This window comes from Linepithema humile, chromosome 1, assembly GCF_040581485.1.
Source record: "Linepithema humile isolate Giens D197 chromosome 1, Lhum_UNIL_v1.0, whole genome shotgun sequence".
Taxonomy (NCBI): domain Eukaryota; kingdom Metazoa; phylum Arthropoda; class Insecta; order Hymenoptera; family Formicidae; genus Linepithema; species Linepithema humile.
The window spans coordinates 4,854,897-4,882,552 of record NC_090128.1 but is presented as its reverse complement, the minus strand read 5'-3'; the positions used below and the strand labels follow the sequence as shown (position 1 = coordinate 4,882,552).

The window sequence follows — 27,656 nt, the reverse complement described above, 5'->3', positions numbered from 1 at the left end:
AATAAGCAATGTTGATATTTCGTTAGCAGGTTTTGTGATGTCCTAGTACATAAATTGTAACACGTTGTAAAAATTACAAATTCTGTAAGATATATTATGCAAACAACGTATAGGATATTTAGTTACATGTATATCACGTATATTTGTTTTCTCGATTATAAACTTATTACACCGTTCATAAGTCATAAAGTATTTCTCAAGTACATAAATGAAGAATTTTTGGGACAATTTTGTTTTTACTTATTTAATCTGTAGTTCTTCACATTTGGTCTCTTCAATGCGTGCAATATGTTAAAGACGTGTTAATCACAAATCTCAACGGTATGTAATCGAAAAACGAGCAAACCTGGAGTGGTGCGTGGCACTACATTCTAGGGCTTCATATTAAAACGGAGTAATGTTGCAAATTTTAAGAGATAAATTGTTTCCTCATGTTCAATATTAGATTTCCATTTTTTGGATAATAATTTTAGTATTTCAAAAAGTATTTATATATGGAGTTTCTTTGCAATATTATAACTGCCATTTTATTAAAATTCAGCCGCTTAAACTCTTTATTCTCATAATATATGCCTGTTTAAAGTAGTAAGTTGACAAGGAATTAGCATGCATTCACATCGATTACTAACATTGTTATATCTAGGATTTTTAATATAATGATGTATGAGTATATATACATATATATAAACATATTGCATATGTTCTTATTCAATTTCTCATTTACTTTAACATATATTAAATTGGAAACATCTATTGGATAATACATCAATAATTTTTTTCTCCAAAGGATATCAAATTGTTTCAGAAATTTCATGAAATTTCACTAGTTCGAAAATAATCTAATATTTCTCAATCTTTGTGCTTTGCTAATCGATAATTATGTTAATTCAATTTCAGGCAATTAATTTGAATATAAACATGAGATAACTGAGCATTGATTTGAATATAAATTAAGTCAAAAGTTTATTAAATTGTTTTAAAAATTTCATGAAATTTTACTCATTCGAAAGTAATTTTTGATATTTCTCAATTTTTCTTCGCTTATTGATAATTATGTTAATTCAATTTCAGGCAATTAATTTGAATATGAACATGAGATAATTGAACATTGATTTGCATACAAATTAACTCAAAAGTTATTAAAATGTTTTAATTGCAGGTTTGTTTGTGAAATTATATTATTCAATATTTCATTTCTATTAAATTTTTTCCTAGATTATCTTGTATAATATAATGCTGTATATAAGCAGTACGGAACTGCAGATCTAGGATCTAATAGGTAAGTAATTTACAATTACTTTTGTAATATTGCACAAAAAATTAGTGAGAGAAATCTATATATTGTAAATGCTAAAAATTTACTTTCAAGCTATTACATCGGTGATTGCTGTGTCAAACGCTCCAGAGTATGAAAGTTTGCGAAAATAATTTACAATTATTTTCACAAACAAAATGGTATAATAAAAATGAAACACGAAGTGCGTCAAATTCAATGATATCGATGTGTCTTTATTTTCATTTTTAAGTATTGCAAGATGATTGTTGAAACATTGCTTCTTTATTTTAGCATTATTAAAGGTTAAGTTTATTTACTTTAAATAATTGCGATAATAATAGTAGATTCATGTCACTAAAGGAGATAATGTATCTGGTTGAAAGAGTACTTTTAGAAAAGATGTTACAAATCATGTGAGTGATTCACTATATCCAATAATCTTTTTGGTATACCCACAGATTGAAAAATACGTAATAAAGCTAAAATCGAGCTTATGTTAGATATAAAATTACACACATACACATACCCACAGCTAACAGACGTGTATATTATAAACGAACCAGCTGCAATATTTATACTACATTATCTTAGGAATCATAGGTTTTTATTTTTATAACTAATGTGATCAAAATTCATACTAATCGCTCTATATTTTTTATCTCTGACCATACATCTCTAATACCACAATTAGCGTTAAATGTAAAAACAAAGAAAATGTTTGTATTAATGTAAACATCACCGTTTGCTGTACAGCATGCAGATAACTAGATTGATATATGTAAATTGCATAAAGAATAATAATAGTCGCTATAGAAGCAGTGAGACCAGATACATTATTCTCCTCTGCATTGTCACAATGTGAATAATTGTATTATGCCAGAGAATTAGGAAAACAGTACGTCTTCTACAATATGTATTTAGCAATATTATAAAAAAAAACTGTAATGCCTATTAACACTATAATAAATATGTGAATTATTTAGAAGTGTGATACATTTTTGTATATTTTCAATGTTCTAAAAGAGCTGTACAGTGTAATATTAACTTCGAAATTCACATTTTACGTTTATTATATCCAATAGTACTTTTACATGTATCTTAAAGTATATCCATACACACACACGCGCGCATAATAAACAACATACCTACTGATAAATGTTGTAAGACGCACAAGATATGACAGTTATTTAATTTAAAAATTAAATATCTTGGACATATTTAAATGGAATAAATCTCTATAAAAATACATAAAATATTTTATAAAATATTATATGTTTACAGAAAGAATTATCGGAGTATATAAATGATATTGGAAAAATGTTTATATATACAGATATCGACAGTTTGTCTGCATTGCAGAAAAAAGTTGAAACAGTATAAATGCAAGAATATGGTAATATCTATAAAAAACGTTAAATGACAGTAATATGTTATTAGAAATCCTTATCTTATTCAGAGTATGTATTTATTTATGTATTATAAAAAGTGAATATCAAGTTAAAAATAATATTGAATTGTATTGTATTATGTATCAACCATTACAGGAAGCATTATTTAAGTTTGTATTTTAAATTCGCTTCACAAACAGCGAATAATTTAAAAAGAAAGAATAACACAAAGGCAAAAAATTATATGTAACATAATTTAAACAATTGATGTGATATTGATCAATTCAAGGCTTTATCTTTTACGCCTGAAAACAAATTATGATAATCGTTTAAAATAACATTTCTTCATTTGTTTTTATCTATTGCTTCCAATCTTTGAATGACAGGTGGATGTGAGTGATGCCAACTGGAGTACAATTTGTCAAACAAGGGATATCCCAAATTGTCCTTCTGTAATTTTAGCAGAGCGGCCTTCAAAGACTCACCATGGCCTAATTTTGTGGCAAACTCATCTGCTTGAAACTCAAATCTTCGACTGATTACCACACTAATAAAACTAAAAATCTGAAAATAATAAAGAATTTTGTATAGACATTCTCTTATAAATTATATTTTCTCATAAAAAATAAGTAGAGAAAAAATTTAATGAATATTGTACTTACTGCATACAATGGTATTAAAATATACATTGTTACTATAATCAGGCCAATAAAGATGGGTTGAGAGTCCACAAAACCAAAAGCACTATACATTGGTTCATATCGCAAGAGTTTTGCAAATATTACAAAACTGGCCACAAAAATTATCTAAAAAAAAAAATATATATATATATATATACACATATACTTGTGTCACAGAAATTTTACATTAATATCCAATATAGCAATAAGATTCTTAAAGAAACAAAATTGGATGATATAAATGTAAAGCATAGATCAGTGAATATTTTACACAATTATACCTGGCTAAACAGAAATCCTTTCAAAGTATGATTATGTTTCCAATGACCTAATTCGTGTGCAAGTACCGCCAATATTTCTTTCGTTTCACAACCACAGTCTTTGCTAGCATCATTGTCATCTTTTTTGCAATAACCCTTAATAAGCGTATCAAAGAGGACAATTCTCTTGTATTTGTAAAAACCATACAAATAGGCGTTGCTGTGCGATGATCGTTTAGAACTTTCAACTACAAATAACTTGTACAAAGGAAACTTTAAAGAAGCTGCCAATTCTTCGATTTTTTGTTTTAATTCGCCTTCTGGCAATGGTGAATATTTGTCGAACAATGGCGCAATTACTTCTGGATATAGGATCATCATGAATAATGAGACCACTACTAACAATATCCATAAGTACCAGAAAAAGTAATCGCCACCAATTTTCACGACCCAAATCATACCACATAGAAGAGGTAGCGCAATAACTTGCGACACTGCAAACTTTTTAATCTCGTCTTTAATAAAAAATGTAGCTGTCTGAAAACAGATATCAATATTTATTAAATTTGTTAATACATTTTTTTCATATCAAATAATAATTAGCAAACAGGCGTTAAAGGTAAACTGAAAAAAAAAATGTTAAGAATAAGGAACTTTACCTGTTTATTAAAGCCATGTTTTTCCTCCAAGACAAAAGTATCATATATTATTAATGGCAGATTAATAATATGAGAAAGTACGTTTATAATAAACATACATATTGCGCTTAGCAGTATATCATTCTCATGATTAATACCACAAAGTTTTGCTATTTCAATACTCCATTGCCAAGCATGATAATAACCATAAGTTACCAAGATAATCTGTAAAAATATAATATTATGTAATATAATAGATAATAGCCATTACAAATTTCTTTTCATTTCATTGAGTTTACATATACAATTTTCTTTTCATGATACTTACTGTATTAAAAACCTTAGAATATATGCCCTGTACAATACCAAAGCTATTTCTATCTAAAGCATATGAACGAGCCTTATCATATACATCTTTAGTCATTAATCCTTCAACTGATTTTGGCAAATCAACCAACCGCTGCATCAATGCTCTCTATAATATTTAGAAAATTTATAAATAAAAAAATAACTGGCAATTAATTAGATCACGTTAAATATAAATATATTATTTTAATTTTCAAATTATATGTATATAATTTGATCTTGCATAATAAACAAATAAAATATGTAAAAGCTTATCAGGATAGAAGAGGTTAGGACAAGTGACTTACTTGACGCAAAGTTAAGTAATGATCCCAAAAGTATAATAACCATATTGCCAACAAAATCGCTCCGAGAATATGTTTCTCGATAAAAGCTACAAGTAGTTCCATTACGACAATATATTAATAAAATTTTCTCATTACCACTATCCGTCTCGAATAGTTCAAATGGCACGGAAGATGATCATACCAGAGAGAAGACTGAGAGTGGACATTTTACGTGTTTCTGTGAGCTAGCGCCTCTATGTGCACAAAACGTGCACATTGAACTACGTAGCCAATGTCCACGAATCCCGTAGGTAATGTCCACGATCTTTTGGGTCTCTTCCGTACTACGTCCACGACTTTTTGGTTTCGATATGTGCTATATCTACAAGTGTCGGTAATGCGTACTTGTAAAACATGATTATGTATATCAGAGCTCGGCGTTAGTTGCACATTTCAGCTCGATTCTTGAGACGACGTCTTCCGCTGTCCCACTATCGCGCGGCCGTTGGCGGCCGAACCGCCGATAGCCTTGAGTCAGGAGCGTCTGTGTAACGAATAGGCTGATGATGAGCGGGCATCTTTCAGAAAATAAAATTTTCTTTGTTATAGAAATAATATTTATTGTTACTAATTATAATTAAATATCTTTATTACATTTATTAAAATAATTTACGTAGACAATAATATATAATATTTAAAAAATAAAAATAATTAAAATAAATCAAATTATTAAAAAATTCAATTTTTTAATAAAAATTGTATGGCTTTTTAATTAGAAATTAATAGCTTTCCACATTACCCTTGAAATACTATTGTGAATGCGTTTTTTAAAAAGTGGTTTCCCCAATAGGCCTATTTTACTAAAAAATAACAAAGATAATTTAATATCTATAATATAGATATTAAATTATCTTTGTTATTTTTTTATAATTTAATATCTATAATGTAGATATTAAATTATCTTTGTTATTTTTTAATAAAATAGGCCTATTGGGGAAACCACTTTTTTAAAAACGCATTCACAATAGTATCTCAAGGGTAATGTGGAAATTATAACATTAATGTTACGTTATTGTTACTTTGTGTTTACTGGCAATTATCAGATGACTCTTCACAGTTTTTTAGCTTATCATCTATTTGTGCAATTGCAGAAGTTAGCTCCTACTTTTTCCATTTCTTATCATCCACTAGCCATTTAACTTGGTAACCTTGGTAACTTATGATTATCATGCTTGGCACTGCACTTGCACTGCAAATAGTGAACAGATTACCAGTACTAGTAGGGCTTGTAGGGCTTTCAATTATATAATATAGATATTAAATTATCTTTGTTATTTTTTTATAATTTAATATCTATAATATAGATATTAAATTATCTTTGTTATTTTTTTATAATTTAATATCTATAATGTAGATATTAAATTATCTTTGTTATTTTTTTATAATTTAATATCTATAATATAGATATTAAATTATCTTTGTTATTTTTTAATAAAATAGGCCTATTGGGGAAACCACTTTTTTAAAAACGCATTCACAATAGTATCTCAAGGGTAATGTGGAAAGCTATTGATTTCTAATTAAAAAGCCATACAATTTTTATTAAAAAGTTAAATTTTTTAATAATTTGATTTATGTTAATTATTTTTATTTTTTAAATATTATATATTATTGTCTACGTAAATTATTATAATAAATGTAATAAAGATATTTAATTATAATTAGTAAAAATAAATATTATTTCTATAACAAAGAAAATTTTATTTTCTGAAAGGTGCCCGCTCATCATCAGCCTATTCGTTACACAGACGCTCCTGACTCAAGGCTATCGGCGGTTCGGCCGCCAGCGGCCGCGCGGTAGTGGGACAGCGGAAGGCGTCGTCTCAAGAATCGAGCTGAAATGTGCAACTAACGCCGAGCTCTAATATACATAATCATGTTTTACAAGTATGCATTACCGACACTTGTAAATATAGCACATATCGGAACCAAAAAGTCGTGGACGTAGCACGGAAGAGACCCAAAAGATCGTGGACATTACCTACGGGATTCGTGGACATTGGCTACGTAGTTTAATGTGCACGTTTTGTGCATATAGAGGCGCTAGCCCACAGAAACACGTAAAATGTGGACATGTCCACTCTCAGTCTTCTCTCTGCTAATATCAATCAATTATATTGCAGAAGGACTACATTACCGATAATATTTTGAGTTCTTCGAAGTACATACATTGTACGTTCGCGTCGCTGGTGTTTACCATAAAAGCGGGAATCGGGAAGTTCTATAGAGTTGTAAGAAATAAACATATAGGCAATTGCAGAATATAAATGGAAATTTACAAGGAATGTTAGACTGACAATTTGTTATCGCTATGTACGTATATTTCTACACATATTTAGTTATAAACGTAGTCTTAATTTCCCAGTCAGCAAAGTCTGTTCGAACAGATATTGCCAAACGTCTGCTACAAATTTTTGTCAGCAGAAAGACTGCAGATTGTATACAAAATCTGTTACATCAGATGATGATAGCAGAATGTCAGCAGAAATGTTACAAAATCTGCTGACATAATTTGATAGCAGATCAGTAGCAGAAACCGAGTAGAATTTGCTCGGAATTATTACAGCAGATTGGCGGCAGAAACCGAGCAGGACCTGCGCAACGCAGTTTGATATCAGATTGACGGCAGAAATCGAGCAGGATCTGTATAATGCAGTTTGATGTCAGATTGGCGGCAGAAATCGAGCAAAATCTGCGCAATGCAATTTGATTGCCGCTATGCAGCGTGTTTCTTCATATATAAACTCGTACTCAAAATTCATCTACAGTGCATATAAAGTATGGCCAGTGGCTTAATGAAGCTTAACAATTTAATACAATAATCTAATACAATCCCCATAAGAAATTCAGAATATTAAACTGATTTTTGAAATTGAAAATGCGCTACGAGTTGACCCGATATTGCAGTGATTTCGAGATTTTGCCTAATAAATTTATTAAAACATAAGTATTTTTTTTGTCCCAATAAAGCAAATATATATTATATACTTTACATACCTCATTTACTACTTTTAATAAGCGAAACGAGAAATGTAAAATTGTAATGAAGCATTTAAATGCCGCTATTCCATTTAAATTGTGACGGCAGGTTCTGCTCGATTTCTGCCGACAATCTGACATCAAATTACATTGCGCAGATCCTGCTCGTTTTCTGCCGCCAATCTGCTGTCAACCTATGTCGACAGTTTCTGTCGACAGAACACGAGCTTAATGCGGACACAGATGGCACCGTATTTGCTGCCAAGTTCTGAGCAAATCTGCTCGCAAACTGCCAGCAGGCTGCTAACATTTTGTTGACTGGGTTGTTAAAGATCATTCTTGGTAGAAAAACCATCTATTTATATAAACAATTTATATAAACAATGTATGGTTTACAAAAACAAGTTCTTTGTTTCAGATGAAAGTAAGTTTTTGTATATCACAGGAAAGAATAAATGCTTTTGCAATTGTAATCCTAAATGCTGTAGTACTTTGTGTGTAAATTTGTAAACAGAATTTAGTGAGGTAAATGCAAGAATGGAATCTCCACAAGAATTTCCATTTCCCTTCCCAGCTTATGAAAGTCAAAAGCAATTTATGAAAGAATTCTATGATTGCTTAGAAAGCGGTAAATTGGGTTTTTTTGAAAGCCCTACAAGCCCTACTAGTACTGGTAATCTGTTCACTATTTGCAGTGCAAGTGCAGTGCCAAGCATGATAATCATAAGTTACCAAGGTTACCAAGTTAAATGGCTAGTGGATGATAAGAAATGGAAAAAGTAGGAGCTAACTTCTGCAATTGCACAAATAGATGATAAGCTAAAAAACTGTGAAGAGTCATCTGATAATTGCCCAGTAAACACAAAGTAACAATAACGTAACATTAATGTTATAATTTCCCACTCTACAATATAATTGTTACGTACAAGGCATGTTATATTGCAGTTACATTATTGAGTGGGAAATTATAACATTGATGTTATGTTAGCTTGTGTTTATTGGGTGGTTTACAATGCAGACAGAGAAGGTGGAACTGAACATTGAAAAACAATTACTATAAGCACACGTAAATACAATCTCTCTAATACAAAATAACAATATAATATGTAAAGATTTTACATTTTGCATCACTGTCGATCCGTGGCTCAACATGTGTTCTTAAATATTGAAGAAACAAATGGTCATTTATTCTACGTTTATCTTGTTCAGAACATTGTTAACATAATGTTTTTTTCTAATGTATAATTTTTACTTTATTTTTTAATGGGTTTTAATGGGTATTTTTGCTATAATGTGTAAATAATATACTGAACTAGATATTACATTCAATTTATTTAATAAGCAAAATATACTAATATTGAATTTTTCTTGCGTTCAAACTGAAACATTGGTCGGCTCTGCAAAGTTTTCAAAAGACGAAAATATTACTTGATATGCAATGAAATGCAAATTGATATTGTGAAACGAAAAGAGCATAAACTCAAAAACGGATTTAATATAATCACGTAATTTTATTAATAATTTAAATATTGATATCCAGGTTATATAGAGAATATTCTTAAAAGTTTAAACATTTTTTTAATACAATAAAAAAGATATTAATCTTGTTGAAATTTCTACATCAATTTTAATTCTCAAATTCTTAAATAATAAAGCTTATCGTTCGTTACGCGAAAGTTTTAAACCGGGAAGAAAATAGCGTGAGAATATAAGGCAGATGTGAGTATAGAAATCTACAAAACCAGGCGACTGTGCAATAACACCCGTAGTCTGAATCAGGGTCAGAAAGGTCCAAAGGGTAGAAAGGTCGAAGGGCTCAAGGAATAGTGTGCGTTTCTCTTTCTTCCCTTCATTGCTTGTTGATATCGGATTTAAGGGCGATGGTCGTATAACAATTATGAACCTTTAAACAATTCGCCAATTTTTAATTCTTTTGCATTGTTACAAAAAAAAAAATTAAAAGAAAATATTATTCTCTTCTATAATCAATGGTGAAATTAAATAATTAAATAAAATATAATAATTAAATTAAATATCAATTTATTTTTATAATGAGATAAAATATGGTTATAATTTTATTATATGTACACGGAGAAAATTTTATATAAAAAATTACTATGTACGGCATCAACCGCGGACCGAAAATTTTTACTATGTTTTACATGTGAAAAACAGTAAAAATTTTTATAGTTCCTTCATAGTCGGCGGCTACTATCGTTCGTAGTAATTTTTTATATAAAATTTTCTCTGTGTATATATGCGTATACGTATACATTTATTATTAAGTATCATGACGCTCTGCCCTTTAATAACGTCATGACGAAATTGCAGCAGTGAGCCATTCACACACGTGTATGTACCTGTTTAAAAAACGACACGTTTGTGCAGGTAGCTTTTCATTCGTATCGGCGCTCGCGTGAGAATACAGGGGATGCAAAAATGCCGAAGCACCGTTTCCCACTCAGATTCGGCGGCCACCCTTCGGGGCCGCACGCTAAGTGTTGCATAAATAACTACCGGGCCTCGTCGTGAAACTGGACTGCACTTCCGGCCATCTGCTTTATCGGAAATAACGACAATAATTGCTGTTATTATACACAGTAATCATGGATTATGGCAAAAATATAATTAACCATATACAAATTCTTAATGATACTTTAAAGAAAAAATTGTTCCAAAGATATCTTATGCTTTATAAATATTTTTATTACGGTCACAATTTTTGTATTTCAAAAATTGTCTAAATTTTTTACAACAAAAGTCAATTTACATAAAAAAAGAAGAAAATAATTTTATGTTAAAAAAATTTAGATAATTTTTGAAATACAAAAATATTGTGACCGTAATAAAAATATTTGTGAATCACAAGATATCTTTGGAACAATTTTTTCTTTAAAGTATCATTAAGACTCATTCTGTATATGGTTAATTATATTATATTTTTATAAATATTATAGCTAGAGCCAGAAGAAAAGAGTGTCAATATTTAGACATTAATTTACTTGGGATAAAATGTGGAATTGAAAAGAAAACAAAAGCATAATTGCAATAGAATCACGTTGTGCTTAAAAGATGCCGTATGAACCGCGAAGTAAATACAGTTTACGGCGTAACAAGAACGAATTTACAGCTATATTTATACTATTGCAGCGAATATCCTGCAAAAGATCAGAAGCGGGAGTCATTAACCAATTATCTACCCCGGTAATCTCCCCTTGGTGGCTAGTCGGTACCCGCATAGTTAGTGTTGCGCGTCGACGGGAATTCATTTAACTGTTCTTGCCGAATGATTCACGTAGATCTCGACTGAATCATCAACAAATTCCCATTAGGAGCATATCGTGTGCTGCGGGTGGCGCGTGTCGATGCTTTCAAAAATCATGCAGCACCCTGATCGCGACAGGCACTTACGTATATGTTCACTTTAGATCAATTGTCGAAAAGATTATCCGAAATAGTATTAGAGAGAAAAAGCTGAGAATGAATTAAAGAATCAGAGAATCAAAAGAAGACAATTTACTTCACGATGTTGAAGGAGAAATCAATTAAAGTGAAAATAAATGAAAAGAGTAAAGCCTTTATTCTTTAGATTGACACTTTAGACGATCTATAATTTGCTACAAAATAACAAATGCTTTAACAATGCTATTTATAATTTTATGTGTACGATATAAAAACTATCATAATATACACTTGTATAGAATATACATACATGAGTGACGTGTATTTTATTCTGTGCGAAATATTTATTCTTTTTTATGTCTGTACTTGGATTCTTTTAACATTTTCTATTATATATAATGTTAAATATATTTCTAGCTAAAATTTTGCCGCGAATTACAGATCGTCTAAAACGGGTTTATTTTTTTGTGTATACATTGAACAAGTCTTACCGGAGCGCGTACCGTTGATGTTAAGATCAAGAAAGGGTGAGAGAAAGCAAGGATTCACGGGAAACGGTCAAACGGATGAGACTCACATAACTGGATCTGCAGCTATTAAAGGGTTAAAGAAATCGTTGAGATATATAAAAAAAAAAATCGATTTAGCTGTCGTAAGCATCTAACCGGTAACTTTTGCGTCATCGTGCAAAGGGGATGCGCGTAACGGACAAAGAGTAACAGCCGCATCAAAGCTGCATCTTTTTAAATAGAGATAATATTTGCTTTTGTTTGATATCTGCAACGTTATTAGTTATAAATCTTAACATTCTTATATTAATTCCGACTGATTAGAATTTGTGATTTAATTATAAATATTAAGTCTTACTATCAGAATAAAAATATGAGAATAAAATAATGAGTAAAAAATTAAGATAATATTTCTGTTCGATATCTGTAGCATTATTGATTGAATAACAGTTTTATATTAGTCTTAATTAATTAGGATCTGTAGGGCAACTTTAATTGCAAACAAATCTTGCTATCAGAATAAAAATATGAGAATGCGTGAAATGCGATCTTGTCTTTAACTCAGAGATTTAAAACTTCTTAATCAATATTGCATTATCTGTTGTAATCATATGCTATGTGTATAATTCATCTTTGTATCTTAATTAGAAACATATTGTTTAGTTATAAAATATGTCTTTCCCTTTTTTTTATTGCAACAATATGAAGAAATGTTACTTGGCCAAGAAATTCGCGTTTTTTCCATACAAAAGTGCTCTGTTTGATAAAATATGACTGAAATAAATCTTATTCCCTTATTTCTAGATAACTCCACCTGGAAGTATTTTTCACGCACATTTCGAATTTCTTTTTGCAAGGATCAACGAACGAAAATTTCTATTCGGCTGGAATTTTCGAGAGTACTCGGTTTATCTTCTCGCCGACACCTGGACCGTTCGCCCCCTTCATGATTTTCAGAGGTGAGTGACACCCTTCGGCCCTTAGGGCAAAAGAAACGTTGCGCACGTTACGCGTGGAAACAGGTAAGGAACGTGTACATGTGCGAGGATGTCTTCGGTGAGTTCAATCTCCTCCTCGACGTGGGGGGAAACGACTGCAGGAGGGAGCCGCGAGTCTGAAAAGGAACATTATGCCAAAGCCGTTTTCCCAGGGTCTTCCCCTGAAGGGCCCCCATCAGCCTCCACGTGCGCCACACGAAGGGCCCGGCGAGTATATAAGGGCCCGCTTGTACTGCAATGATCACAGAACGTCACGGTCAACGCTGAGGAGAAGAAGTCGCAGCTTCTTCGACCATCGACCATCGCGGTCACGGTCGAGGAAGTTCCGGAGAGAGAAGAGGACGAGACAGGAGGCGAAGGAAGTGGGCCGCAGTAATCTAATCGGCGATCGCCAACATTTTTCTGTCGCAGATCCGGATCGGAGCGTCTAACTACGTCCACGATGGTGAGTATAGTTTCGGGTTTTTGTCCTGGCTAGCACGTGATCTTGGTGCTTCGATAGACTACGCTAAAAATCGTCCAAAATCCAGCTTTCGACAGCTCGCGGATCTTCGACGTTCTGCCTCGTGAAACCGGAAATTTGCACTCTTACCTTCTCATAAGCAATCGGTTGCCGTCCGCGGAAAATTAAATGAGTTGCGCTTTACGAAAACAAAAAAATCAAATACGTTCACATTATATCTGTTTATCGCTCTCCACTTATATAAAAAAAGTACACACTTAAGTGGTTATTGCAGAGAATTGCACATTTACGGATACTATACTCTTTAAGCGGACGAACGTATCGATACCTAAAGTGGAATTTTTAAAGCTTGAGTTTTTCGACTTGCTTAATTTTGCGCGGATAATAGTCGATTACATAGTACGGTTATGTAAAATAAGAACACCAGAAACTATTCGAAATATTATGATAGCTCATGCTTCAGAAATTTATCAAAGAATTTAAAGTACACGAAATTTAAATTAAATTTCAAAAAGCATGCCGCATGTCTGTCAACATTTCTTTCAATATCGCTGCGACCAATTATTATGTACGCCAAATTCGCGCGCGATGTCACATATGAATATAGTTTTTTCATGGTGGTCTAATTTTATCGATCAGTATTGTACGTGAAAATTTTCGGGCAGGTGGAAAATGATGAATTGCTGAAATGAGAAAAAAAAGACAAATAATACCACGACGTGCCAAAAAAATGTTTCGACTAATCGCGATGAATCTTGAGATAATTTGCGAGACAGAATAGCGTGAATCTACGATCGAAATTTCGAGTTACGCGCGTATTGATCATTCGGACCTACTCTATCCAGGCACTAATATCCTTTCAAAATGTGACTTGAAATTTGTTCGTCTATTTCTTTTTGTCATTGTATTTACAAATTCTGTCGCTTTTGTTTCATCTCTCTCACATCTCATCAAACTGTTCTGTGTGAAATTTGTACTCGTCTATATTGTCGGTCTAAAAATAAGGCTCTCTTCTCAGTCTGCTTCTCTTACAACGGCGTTATCACTACTCACGCATCCGTTAAGATTTTATTGCACATCGCTCCAGTAACGAATAATATCTTGCAAGAAAACGTCTCGTGAAATCTTCATGTCAGTAGATCATCAATAACTCGGTGGTTATCCAAATTTTCGGGAGACTCGCTCGAGTCAGTTGCGACTCACTAAAATATGAAAATTAATTGGATAATTGTTTCTCGAGATTGCGAGTAGTGATATCACGATCGCATTTTGATTCTCTTTTCACTGTACCTGTAGGTTTTCAGAACGTTTTCCGTTGCTGCTAATCATGTACCTGCGAAGTAAACACGTAGTTTTGACATCGAATGTAGACCAAATTGCTAGATGTACAGATCCATCAGTGTAATTCATATTAACTAGTGCATGCGATTAATTAACACGTCATGTGTGCGCATTTAATCTCGACAGTTTTGAACTGCTGTTTCTGTACCGACTCGATTCAATTTGATCTGCTCTTCCATTTTATCAGCTGCTTAATAGACACGATAGGCATGCATGCGTAGATATATCTGCACCGTCATGTTCCGCATATTAAAAACTTGTTGATACATCACGTTGTCCGTGCGTGGCATAACAGATGACGCGGAAACTTTCCGAACAGTAAAGTATTATTTTTCAAAATTTGTTCTGGTAAAATTAATACCGGAGTAAAATTTCAACCAAAAAATGCGCAAATTCAAACAGGTGAAATATTTCCTGTATCTTTGATATCCAGCGTGACATAAATGAAAATGACATTGATATCCTAAATATCCTAAAACCAAGTGAAACATTTAGCCTCATTGCTGATTAATCCTCTCAATATATCAATTCAAATTATCATCCCAAATTTATCGATTTAAATTACAAATTAAATAATTAATCGTATGCTCGTATTCAAAAATAATCATCTAATATCATTATGAAAAATATTTATTATTATTATTAAAATATTGTATTCTCGCAACAGTTCAACCAAAATCAATAATTTGAATTAAATGCAAAAAATTTTTAACTAATCCTGATTTGTTGCTGCTAGAAATAGCGAGTCAATGCAGTGGTATTTTAATAAGACAGAATATATTTATTATATAAAAGAAGTAATAATTTAGAAGAACAGTTTCGACAGTTTCGATATGATGCATCAATCCGAAAAAAAGTCCAGACACATCTAAAACTAAAGAATTATTTACCAATCATGAAACTTAGCAGAATTTTCTTACGACCTTTATTATTAGACATTTCGATATTGTATGGATTCAATAATGGATTATGTATCTTTGATTTCAAGAGAAATAGCCAAAAGTTTATTATAAATTTTGCAGATAAAATAACAATATGATATGATAGAATACATCCTTCAAATAATGACTATAAATAATTTTTTTGCTGTTATCGACGACATGCTCAGTTTGCATAAGTAACAAAATCCGGATATATTATATTTAAAAAAAAAAACAATTTGCACTTTACAATTCCAATGTCAAAACAGGCAAATTTTAGAATAAGCAAGTTTTACAAAATAAAATTGGGTTTAATCAAATTGTTGTATCATTCAGAAAATGGCTGGGGAAATAAATATATCTATATTACCAAATTGATCAATTTTAATATACATTCCAATATTCTCAGATGTACGATTGACTTCAGTTAAAAGACATCAAAACAGGACTGTTGTAAACCGTAAAATTATATTATCTGAACAAAGTAACAGTTAAATAAACAAAAATTATAGCAAATACATGGACATATCAGAATTTATCATTGCATAAGGGAAAAAATAATTAACAAAAAAATGGGGTTCTGAGAAATTACATTTATATTATACATTTGCCATGAAAAAAGGATTTCTCACATAAATAAAAATGTTTTACAAAATCCGAACAAGAAAATATATAGGATTTAATTTTGAGAATACTTTGTATATTAAGAATATCTGAAATAAGCGTCAGTATCATAATCATTGCAGTTAAAGGTAAAATTTGACAAAGATAAGATGGAAAACCGAACGAAACATTTAATGAAACTCCTTTGACGATAAGTGGAAAATGCAGATAATTCTCTATCTAAAGAATTTAAAACGATTTGTGACTAATATTTTATCTAACGATGAGAAAAAAAGTTGCCTTAAATTTTCCTCATACCACAATCCGGACAACCAAATTTACCGCAAGAAAAGATTTCATTTCGTATACCAAAAAACATAGTTTGGCGCATATATTCTACAATTGGGTTCTTCATAGTTTAAATAATAATAATGCAAATTTTCTATTGACGCAAAAGAAAAGAAACATATGGTTAATAATGAAATTTACGTTTATACAAATTCCGGTTACAAACAGTAAAACTGATTCGAATGTAATAGTAAAAATTTGGATTTCAAAATACATAGTCAATTATAGTAAAATCATTCTGTTAACATCTGGTCCAATCAAAATTTACTTTCTCGTTAGATCAAATTATGAAATTTGATGGAAATATACTAAAATTGCCAGAATAGTCTGATACTCCAGAAAATAGTTATATAACAGTCCGATTCTAAAAAATACAAAAAATTGGGAAGAAAAAAATTTTAATCCCTATATCTACTTTTCAAAAACAAAAGATTATTAATTCAGAACAAACAATATTGTATAAAAGTATTAGCAGAAAATCAAGGAAAAATTATATCTTCGTTATTTCAGCAAAAACAATTCCAGCAAATTCCATTGCATTCCACGTAAAATATCTAGAAATATTAATATTAGCAGTTTGGTGAAGAAAATATTTCATTATAAAATTTGCAACATATACAATTATGCGCAATAGAGTCCTCGTTCAAATTGTATAAGATTTATAGCAAAATTAAAAATTACTGATGCGATAAATATCAACAATAATATCAGCAATCAGGAAATTATTCCTCTACTATAATTAAATGCTCTACATCGTCGAAATTAAAAAGGAAATTAGAAAGGAAATTACGCTATTATAATTCAGGTAACTGTTTCACCTGTTCGCGTATTCGAATAATAAAGGGGGTCGGCCTTTTGTCCACACTATATTTATGTCGAAAGCAAGAGCATGTCGATCGTATCAGCGTACAATAACCCGCATAAACACTGCATTGATCGATCGTCGAATACTTTCACACGCGGAAATTAATCTTTTTAAATATGATTTTATGCCCGGAAGGAATAAATAGTGCTGCCGAAAATATCAATAATATTATATACATTTGTTACGACATAATGTTATTCGTTATTTTTTAAAAATTTATTTAACTTTCATATTCAGCTATGCACACCAACTAAACAAATTTATTTACAACCGTTGAGGATGAATCACAAAAATACAATTTTTCTGCCTGGAACATATATCACAATAATAAAAAATTCACATTTGGATCCTGCAAATTTACCGTATTTTAACAGTAAAACTCCCAGCTGCTATATGAAAGTAATCCTTTCCAAAACTTCACATTACGATACTTTTCTGAAATTTGTTACATTATAAAACAGCACATGAATAGTTTCTTTATATAGAGAATCAAATGAAACATTTTTCATAGAATCTATTATTGAACAGAATACTCACTGGAATTTATTTTACATCATCAAACCAATATGACAGACTTTTTAATACATACATACATCGTTCGTTTCGCCAAGTTCTTAATGTATCATATTAATTTTTACAAAAAGTGTTTACATTAGAATTTCGAAATTTTATATAATAGTACAATGACAGTTTAAAATTAATTCTGATTGCTTTAGACGAGTACAAAATATTTATAAATAACTTGTAATATAAAATTCTTGGTATAACAATGGCCGGTTATTGGAAAAAAAAATACAAAAAGAAAAAATGATAATTTAGCTGAAATATCGCAATCAGAAAATAACATTCTGAAAGACTAATCTTTGCTTATATGGATAACTTGTTCAATTACAAAATTATATGTTTGCCGAAATTTCGATTGCAAATATTGCAAAAGACGTGTCAGAAGCATAGAAATTGTGTCTGAAAAGACATCACTTTTCAGGCCAAATCTTCCAAGAAAACAATAATCCGCATAAATTACCGTGTTATTATTAGTTTCTCGCGAGCTGTAGACTCAATTGATCCGCGAAAATGATCATCGCAGTTGTATAGTTTATCGAGCTATAATCTAAGACGATGCTCAAGATAATTCCCCACGATCAGCGTAACAGATCGATAAAGACCATCCGTCAAATTCCATCGAGACAGTTCTAACGATCTAAAAAAAAAAAAAAAAAGAAACGCCAATTCGATCATTAGCCAATTCGATCATAAAGAAAAGATTTCGGACACGAAAACGCGAAGCAGACCGGACTCTCGCGACAAAGAGCCACGGTTTTAGCATTGTCGCGGCCTTCAAGAGCTTAACGAGCCACAAAAAGTACCGCCTTGATCCTCACATGCTTCACCCTCCCGCCCTTTCGCCCGTACAAAGAAAAAAAAGTATACGTTACTTCACCCTCGTTCCCTTCGCATTCGGTGATCTATGCGGCGCTCCCAAAGAAGAGAGAGAACCCAAAGGGACTAACTAACCCATAATATCCTTACGAGTCCCACGGTCCAGCATTTTGCAGTACTAACGGCACAACAGCACGACTTCTTTGTCTTCTCTCTTGCGGCCACGCTCTCTCCTCCACGATTCACGCTTCGTCCCTCCTTTTTGTGCTCTCTCCGGTCTTTCCGGGGCCGGTTGTTCCGGTTGTACATAGGGAACCACCGAAGCTTTCAATTCTCACTTGCTCTGTTCCTCTCAGCTACACTTTCTGCGCTCCTCTGTGTTCTTCTTTTCTTTTTTTCCCTCCGCCCTTCACGAAGCGCGGGTATAATTGACATTTGTATTGTCGAGATCGGATCACGTGAAACTGCGCGTTTATTTGAGATCGCAGGCTACTACCAGCTGCTCGCAATAGTGCATTTATTATAATGAATTCTGCGCCGCGAATGAAAACTTGAGAATTTCTAGTACTTCGTTTATGAAGAGAGAAAAAAAAGTTGAATTATTTTTTTGGTACTCGTAAAATTTCTCAAAAGGCCAATTCCCGATTACTTTATCTCGGTTCGACCTGATATTATTCGCGAATGTGCAACGTCATCGCAAGATGTTCTCCGGCAACTTCCAAATCTTCGCAGAGAGATATGGAGTAGGTCGACGTCGTCCCGATAATCGCCTGTTTCCAGCGCTCAAAGTGCAAAATAGTGTAGCTAGAAAGAACGGACACTCCGTTTGGCGAACATGTTATTTGATCTTCTCAATCATTGCGGATAAATGTGCCGTGACCCTTAAATCCGCATGTTTCTTTACTATCTACATGATACGAAGTTTTTTCGGAAAGGTCAACGTGAGAACGTTTGCAACGCGAGAAGCACGATGATCAAGAGAAATCTGATAGAAATAAGTAATATCTATTTGGGAAAATCGCTCAAGAGTATTATGTTTACAAAAATTGCAAGCTGAAAGTTACGCGTTCAAGATTTAAGGACGAAAGTTGCATAATACTGTTTCCTCGACCCGATCATATGGATGATCAAATCGTTCTACAAAACTAGAAGCGAACGCGAACTTATGATAGACAGAGCCTATTTCGTAAATGCAAAAGCGACAATTAAATTGTTTATTCTCGTGGATGCTTTTCTCGCAAGAATCTAAAGTATACTTCGAAACACTTTACTGAATAACCGCATTTTGAGAAATATATCTAAGAAATGAAAAGTGCATATTCTGGATTAAAAGAAATATTCTTATTGTTAGATATTTCTATGTGACAAAAAACTTATACTAATTGGATGAAAAGCAACAACAAAACTTCAATTTATAATATGCATACAGTTAAATCCAATTCTTACAAAATTGTGAATAACTTTCTGTCATCACAAAAATTTATATAGAAATTATAACTCATCAAATGACAAATACTTATGCAACACAAAAATATATCTAATAAAATTATCCGTATAATCTTGATTCAGAATTTTAGATTTAAAAATACGGAAAACATATTAGCAAAATATTAAAAAATCGCAAGAAAGAAAAAATGTTATAATATTTCAAACTTAGATGATTCTGCTGACATAAATAGTAATTAATCAAAAAAGGACAATCAGGATACAAATAAATTGAATCTACAAATAAAATAAAACTCGTAAGAACTTTACTAACGAAGAAATTAAAAGTAAGCAAAATATTGTAACGATACAAAAATTCAACGGGATCCAAATTTGTCAAACACATCTGTTAAGTGTCAATCAAAGGAAAAATAAACTATTCAACTATCCAAATATCACAGATGCAAGATTGTAAATTACATTCTATGAAGGTTTTCTACATCGATATCTTTGTTTAATATCGCAATTAAATTCTTGAAGTACTGACTGGCATAAACTTATCACAAATTTAAGCGAAGTATCTTCTGATCAAAATACTTACGAAACAAGAAGAACCTTCTGTACCGGAATGGATGTTAGTCTATTATTGAATTGTCGACCGATAACGTAATTTGATCAAGAATGCGCCTCAAAATTGATGGAAATTCTTGGCCAAAAGGAATTCATCATAAGACAAGTGACATACAAGATGATCGCAAATTTTGTCGTACAGTGGAAGATAAAAAAACTTAATTTTTTTCTTTGCTTCCCTTCACGATAATCCAAAGGCGACTGCTTGCAGACGATCGTATGCATATTTCGAATACGCATTTCTTCGAAATCACCTCGCACTATCCGTAAATCTCGATTATTTGTTAGCATTGTTAAAGAGCAATTGGTAGAATCGGATTCTAGATAGATTATTAGAATTTTGCCATTAAAAAACGTGAACAACCGGCCCTTGTGTGTTTTTTTCGTAGCTAACGCTCACACCCTTCCAGGTCTCACTACTCGGACGGCCCGGGGCAACGAGGCAGCAGCAATCAAGAGCAATCACAGCATCAATCAATCGACGGGATGGCGCAGGAGGGTCAAAATCAACGGGTGCAGCCGGAATTCAGCGTCGAGCGGAAGCCAGCTATCCAGCGAGGAATTAAAACACGGATCAAAACAAATAAAAAGAGCGACAAGAAGTATATTCAGGGCGACCTCGTTTCTCGATGATCATGGCCGATCAAGAGCGAGGATCGCACGACTCTTCAGTTTATCAAGCTACTCGCAGAATTATAGCTGTTTTATTTGTTGCAACTATGGGATTTTCATTGAATTAGCAATTATTATATTTATCGAAGTTGTAGCATTTATATATTCTGCAAAAGAAAGGAAAAGAAACAGGCTTTCACGTGTCTACCCGGCCAGCCTGAGAAAGAATAATTCACTTTGCACACTCGGAATCACCTCTGCACGAAGAATCCTCGAAACACTAACGTCAAGCGAATCTTCTGACGTCAAGATTTTCAAAATGTAGCATGTTCCTGGTTAAATATTTTCCGCTTTAAAAAAGTTCGATCCATTCGTCGCCCAACGTCAATTGCTGACCATCAGATTTCTCATGCAATATTTGCAAAATTTGTGTACTCAGAAATTTCCTGACTGGCGAAGGCTGCGCCTGTTACTCACATCAGATTGAAAACACACACGAAAAAAAGCGCTCTCAGAACTGCGTAAATATCGTTGAAGATTCCTAGAAACATCACTTTCCTCAATCACACTAACAATTGTTGAAAAATTTCTATACTCATTAATGGGAATTTTCCGAAATTAATTGAAAATTATCGAAATGTCACATAGCGCGTGCACCACGCGACAAACTCTTCATGATTACGCAGTTACCTCGAAAAAGAAAAGCACACGCGCACATTCGCACATCTCACATTGTTTTGCAGCGCAAAAATATTCAAGCCTAAATTCTGCTTTGCTCAGAATTGGATTGAAAAGGACAAAACGTCTCTCCTAAAAGGATCACAGCATGGACGGAATCATTCCTCCAATCTCTACCAGGCAACCTTTTGATCTACGCTACAAGTGCAAGACTCATATCAGGAATAATTTCAAGTACAAAACTCGTACCAGGAATAATTATTTCGCAGGACATTATTGGCCGCGCCAGGACGCGCCTTTAAACGGTTTTGAGTATCGATTTACAGAAGAGATTTCACACATTATTCTACAAAAAAAGGTTTTTTGTTCATCTTTCCCGATATTTTTTTAAGCGCTGCAACGTCGCACTTAACGATCAAAGAAATCACATTATTCCAAATCTGTTCTCGGCAATTCATTGACCATTGTTTGAGCATATAACGATTTTACGTGGAACAATTCTGCAAAACTGTCTTGACTTCACTGTTCAAAGAGAAAATCGACACGCACGTCGATGACACACAATTAAGGCTTCAGAGCAGATCAAAAAGAAAAAACGCCAAGCGTAAAATCGGAAAGCACACCGCACAAATTGTATCGTGCAGCTAAAACAGTTCTGCACGCTCTCCAAACTGCAGCAAGAAACGCATTTTCCAGAAACTAACCAAAGACGATTGAAGGCTCTCGGTCGAAATTCGTAAGTTATTTCGGATCGACGAGAACATACCATTAACATACTCTTGAGATTTATCATTTTGGATCAATTAATTTATCATCAGAGGCCAACAGCAGCGCTCGAAACAGAGTTAAGATACAAAAACAAATCTACAAACGAAATTCAGGGAAGTGAGCAGAAAGATTAACATCCAAAACGGATGTCATCCCAAAATCAACGCAATCAATTCAACTTATCTGGAACTAAACGGAATTAATTTATTTATCATTGCGTCAATTTTGTGACGCTCGTTAATTTGCGGATTACGCTATACAAAACAAGCACACGCGGAGTCCTTTTCGTCCACCATAAAAATACTTTGAAAACAGCCAGAAATTGCCAACAAACTTGGCGAGTGAATTTTTATTATGTTGAAAATAAGTGACAATAATTTTTGCACGCAGCTCTGTAGCGGCATGGGCAAACTTCTCAATGTAAAATTACGTTCAACGAGCGAAAACCGCCAAGGACAAAATACGCCAGGAGACAAGAACGGCGAAAATTATATACTCGAAACAAACTCTCAAACATTATTAATAAGTTTACACGGGTACAAATTAATAAAAATCGCACGAAGGACAAATCTAGAAGGAAAATAAAACGATAGGATTTATATCAAAAAGATTCCACACGATGACAGTACAAATTTTAAAGCAAAAATCGCTATTGCTTTTCCGATTGTGCAAGCATCCTCGATAAGCTGCTTTAGAAAGACTTTATCTAATCGACAACGATTGTTGACTTTTTTTTCCTATTAGACAAGAGGACAATTAATGAAGAAATCAAAGAGCAAATAACAAGTTTTCTTCAAGAAATCATAAGAAAGATGTTTATCTTTGGAAGATACCTCTCGGACGAGGCACATAGAACTCGAGCAGCGAATCATCGCAAAACAATGGGATTCGATCACCAATCATGGACAACACGGACGTCGTGGGACCATCATCAAAAAGTAATATATTTTGTTCTCATTGTATAATTATAATTTTATTTAGCTTGTAATTTTTTAAGTTTTAAATGATATTAGGACATCTTTAATTAACTAAAAACGAAAACGATTCAGTATCGCAGAAAAAAATGACGTTAATAATCACAATCTTGCATTTTGGGCACTTAACTCGTGTTTAGCTAGTTATTAAGTTATTGTAGGTTTCAATTATTTATTTTTTTATTTATTCTTTTTTATTTTTGTCCGTTACTTCTATTTTGTTTGATTATTTCGTTAATCTACGTGAAGTCATCGTCAATATTAAAGCGAGAAATGCTAAATCTTTAAAATACTCATATATAAAGAGATTATACAATATATTTCCTGTACAGTTTTATCATATTCATTTTAACGTACAAATTCACATTTTATAAGAGATGTAAATACAATTATAAAATCGGAGCAGAAAATTCTGTCGTTCTTACGACCAGAAAATATTTTCTACAAGAAACAACGATCTTAGTAAAAATGTATGAAAACAATAAAAATGTATTAAATTTCAATAAAATATATTGAACTCAATATTTCAGTAAATTGCATTATAAATAGCAAATCTGATTATTATCTGATTATTGATAACGTATACATAATGTTTCCATTCCATATGTGATGCTTTTAACAATAAACTTTCAAATAATCGTAAGGTTGACGGAGTTTTACACATCCAAATGTTACATTCAAGAGTACTCAAAATTACAAAAATCCAAAAACTTCAAATTTTTATCTATCTGTAAATTTTATGATATGCATTTTATTACATTTATTTCATATTTTATATGTTCTGTTGAATATTCGACACATATCATTTATGACATATCGATGATTTCACGACTATTTATTCATTATGTTTTCAGTTTTAATTTCTTTTATTATTTTTTACTTTATTTTAAACATTTGATTTATTTTTTACTTATAAAAAGAAGAGAATAAAAATCCAAAAAAAAAAGAAAGAATAACAAATATATAAAGAAAGAATAACAAATATATAGTGTAGTATGATACGTTCTACATAGTACACAAAATAACTGCTTTGCCTTCGACATAAATCTACGCGATTTTCTAATTTGAGATAGGTATTTGAGATTTATTACGAAAAAAAAAAAAAAAAAAAAACAGGAACGAAAGTTCGATCGTTTACAATTGATCAATGCGAAGATGCTGGAAGGATGAGAAAGAGTTTTGCGTCGCAAAATTATCTTTGCAAAATTGGTAAAATTTACAAATTACATTCCGTTACAAGAAGTGATCGCTTTTGCAATTAGTTTTGCGAGACAAACTCGTTCCTTTCAGGGTCTACGTGATTCAATTTGTGCCAATTTGAAAACGCTCTCAAATTTCCTGTACTCAATTTCATCTACTCAGCTCATTTCACTGATGACATAGCATGTGCATAAGCTAAGGAAAAAAATTTGTATGTAAAATTAATTTTTTTTTGTTGTTTTGTGACTTTTTCGCGTTATCGACAAATATTTGATATAGAACGTGGATTACTTGATATGTAAAATTTGATGTTGCACAATATCAATGATATCAGATTCTTATAATAGATATCAGATATCAATGATATCAGATTCTTATAATAGATATCAGATATCAGATTCTTATAGATTTAATTTTTGATTTTATTGCTGCGTTAAATATTCAGTCGAAAAATATTATAAACGAGCGAATAATACCCTGATAATTAATAATTAGTATAAGCCGCGAATGTGTTTAGCGTTGTGAGATGTCGCGCGTATGTCAACTGTAAATTTTATATCCATAAATTTCTTTTTACATTTTCTATAAAACGTTAAACGAGTAATTTATTTCGTTTGCAGTCAAATCATCTCTTAATATATCTATTGTCAAATTTTACATTGTTCTCATAAAGACTGTAAAGATATCATTAATTTTAGTAATCAGATATTTTAAGATCGAGCAGTTTGGACAGTAAAAGTCTCGATATCAAACAGTTCGGATTTTTTGAACTAAAAGTATATTCGAACAGTTCGAACTCTGTTTGAATTAATTTTAGATTTCAAAATTCCATATTTTCCAAACCAATTTTATCAAACGCGCGGTATGAAAAACGTTAATATTCACAACGTGATATTAAAATTTCTATAAAAGCAAAAGTAAAAAGTTGTTTTCTATTTCCGAAGCATGTTATTTTTATTTTTATTTTCTTTACTGTCCAAACTGCTCGAATCTTTAGCCATCGAACTGACCACTGCTTTGTTCGAACTGTTTGAGTTATCTCAGATATTAAACCGTGACGTTCATACTTTTATGTTTCGAACTGCTCAAACAATTCGAACATAACAAAATGTCCTTTTTTTTTTGTCTGATAACTAAATATCATTATTTTACAGTTGACAATTCCGTAGGTATCTTGTAGGTATAGATTAGATTAAAATATGTTAATCCCCGTAAATAACGAATTACATAGCTTTATATTTAATCCGTACGTACTCATCCAAATATAGTAAAGAGAATTCAGTTTTTAACTTTAGTAGTAATTATACTAATATATACACATACGAGTTAAAGAATAGTTTAACATTAATCGTTTGTCTGATAGAATCATGTATTTTACAGTTTTAGAATTTAGGGTAAACACATAACATACTTTCGCAGTGATAAAATTATTTATGTTAATTGTCTAAATGAGTGATCGTTGAACTGAACTCGATATGTGAACTCAATATTGCTTTTCTATTACAAATTTACAATATGGATGATTTGTACTTTGCCTGTGCAGTAACGATTAAAATCAAATTTCGAGCTGTCCGGAGCAATACAATCCGAATGAAGGTGTTCAAAGTACATTTCGAGAAAAGGAGGCATATTTTTACATTCCGTAAAGAAAGTTCTCCGGGGTACAACACAAACGTATTATGCTGCTTTTGAATGCTTCTCGAATGTTGCTTATCTGAACTGTTACTGTTTCTGTTTACGTTTGTGTCAAATTTTACGTTTTTTGATCACCTAATATCAGTGTTCGAAGTGAGGCAATATATCCGCTGGTATACTAGAATTTTTAACTAAAAACCATGCCATGACAGACTATAATAATCTGACGGATATGCGCTTGATATGATATTTTATCAAGCGTCTGTTATTTCCATTAATTTTTTTATAGTCACATATAAATTCATGAGTAACAGGCTGAAGGCACAATGTGGCCAATTTCTATGGTAATTTGTAGTTTTCTTTTTCTTTTATACTGGGATATAAGCCTGGTCGAAATCTTGGAGAAACGTTTGTCCCCACTTTGAACACTGCTTAATACGGTACACGTCCCAAGATTTTCCCGTTGTTCACGTTGAATTTCTGTTTGGCACGTTGTTACTGTTAACTAATTATCGGATGTTATTCAGAGACGATTGTTACATTTCACCTTCCTTTAGTGCCTGTTTTAAACCTATTACTTTATCGCATGTTTTCCGTTACCAAGATTTCAAATATTCCACTTTGGCTTAAAATTGTGTTTAACGCTGTTAATCCTTTGTTGATTGTACTGTTGATACTTTGTTCGTAGATCATTGTCATCATCCATCCATCTTTAAACATCTATTATTCCATCTTTTATCATATAAATACTAATATAAATGATATCAAATTATTATGATAAATTTTAAAAAATTTTCTCTTATTTTATTACAAATTCCATTATGGCATTACTCTACGGTGTTAATAATATTAAAAAAATTAGATAAAAATATCAACGTTCTTATTGAAGAAAACTATATTAAAAAATAAAACAGAATTTTGAATTGTTATTTGCTATTAAAATATTTTAATAGAAAAAAAATATTATACATTACATTATCTAACCGATGTAA

The 27,656-nt window shown here is 31.9% G+C and overlaps 1 protein-coding gene and 1 long non-coding RNA gene across 2 annotated transcripts; one reads left to right on the top strand and one right to left on the bottom strand.

Annotated features, from left to right (window-relative positions):
• Positions 1-2,316: 2,316 nt before the first annotated feature.
• LOC105675047 (CAAX prenyl protease 1 homolog) lies at positions 2,317-5,106 on the bottom strand. Its single transcript, XM_012371842.2, has 6 exons — positions 4,896-5,106; positions 4,571-4,717; positions 4,264-4,467; positions 3,626-4,141; positions 3,327-3,470; positions 2,317-3,228 (listed from the first exon to the last, which is right to left on the bottom strand). The coding sequence occupies exons 1-6, from the start codon at positions 4,995-4,997 to the stop codon at positions 3,010-3,012; spliced, it is 1,332 nt and encodes a 443-aa protein (XP_012227265.1). The 5' UTR covers positions 4,998-5,106; the 3' UTR covers positions 2,317-3,009.
• A 7,733-nt stretch (positions 5,107-12,839) lies between these two features.
• LOC136997190 (uncharacterized) lies at positions 12,840-24,953 on the top strand. The gene is made up of 2 exons (XR_010887993.1): positions 12,840-13,267; positions 21,208-24,953. It is a non-coding gene; the product is annotated as an uncharacterized lncRNA (long non-coding RNA).
• Positions 24,954-27,656: the final 2,703 nt, after the last annotated feature.

Coding starts and splice junctions, on each gene's coding strand:
- LOC105675047 (XM_012371842.2), bottom strand. CDS start 4,997: ATGGAACTACTTGTAGCTTTTATCGAGAAACATATTCTCGGAGCGATT. Junction 4,468..4,570: donor ATTCTAAGGTTTTTAATACA/GTAAGTATCATG, acceptor ATATTTTTACAG/ATTATCTTGGTAACTTATGG. Junction 4,142..4,263: donor AACATGGCTTTAATAAACAG/GTAAAGTTCCTT, acceptor ATCTGTTTTCAG/ACAGCTACATTTTTTATTAA.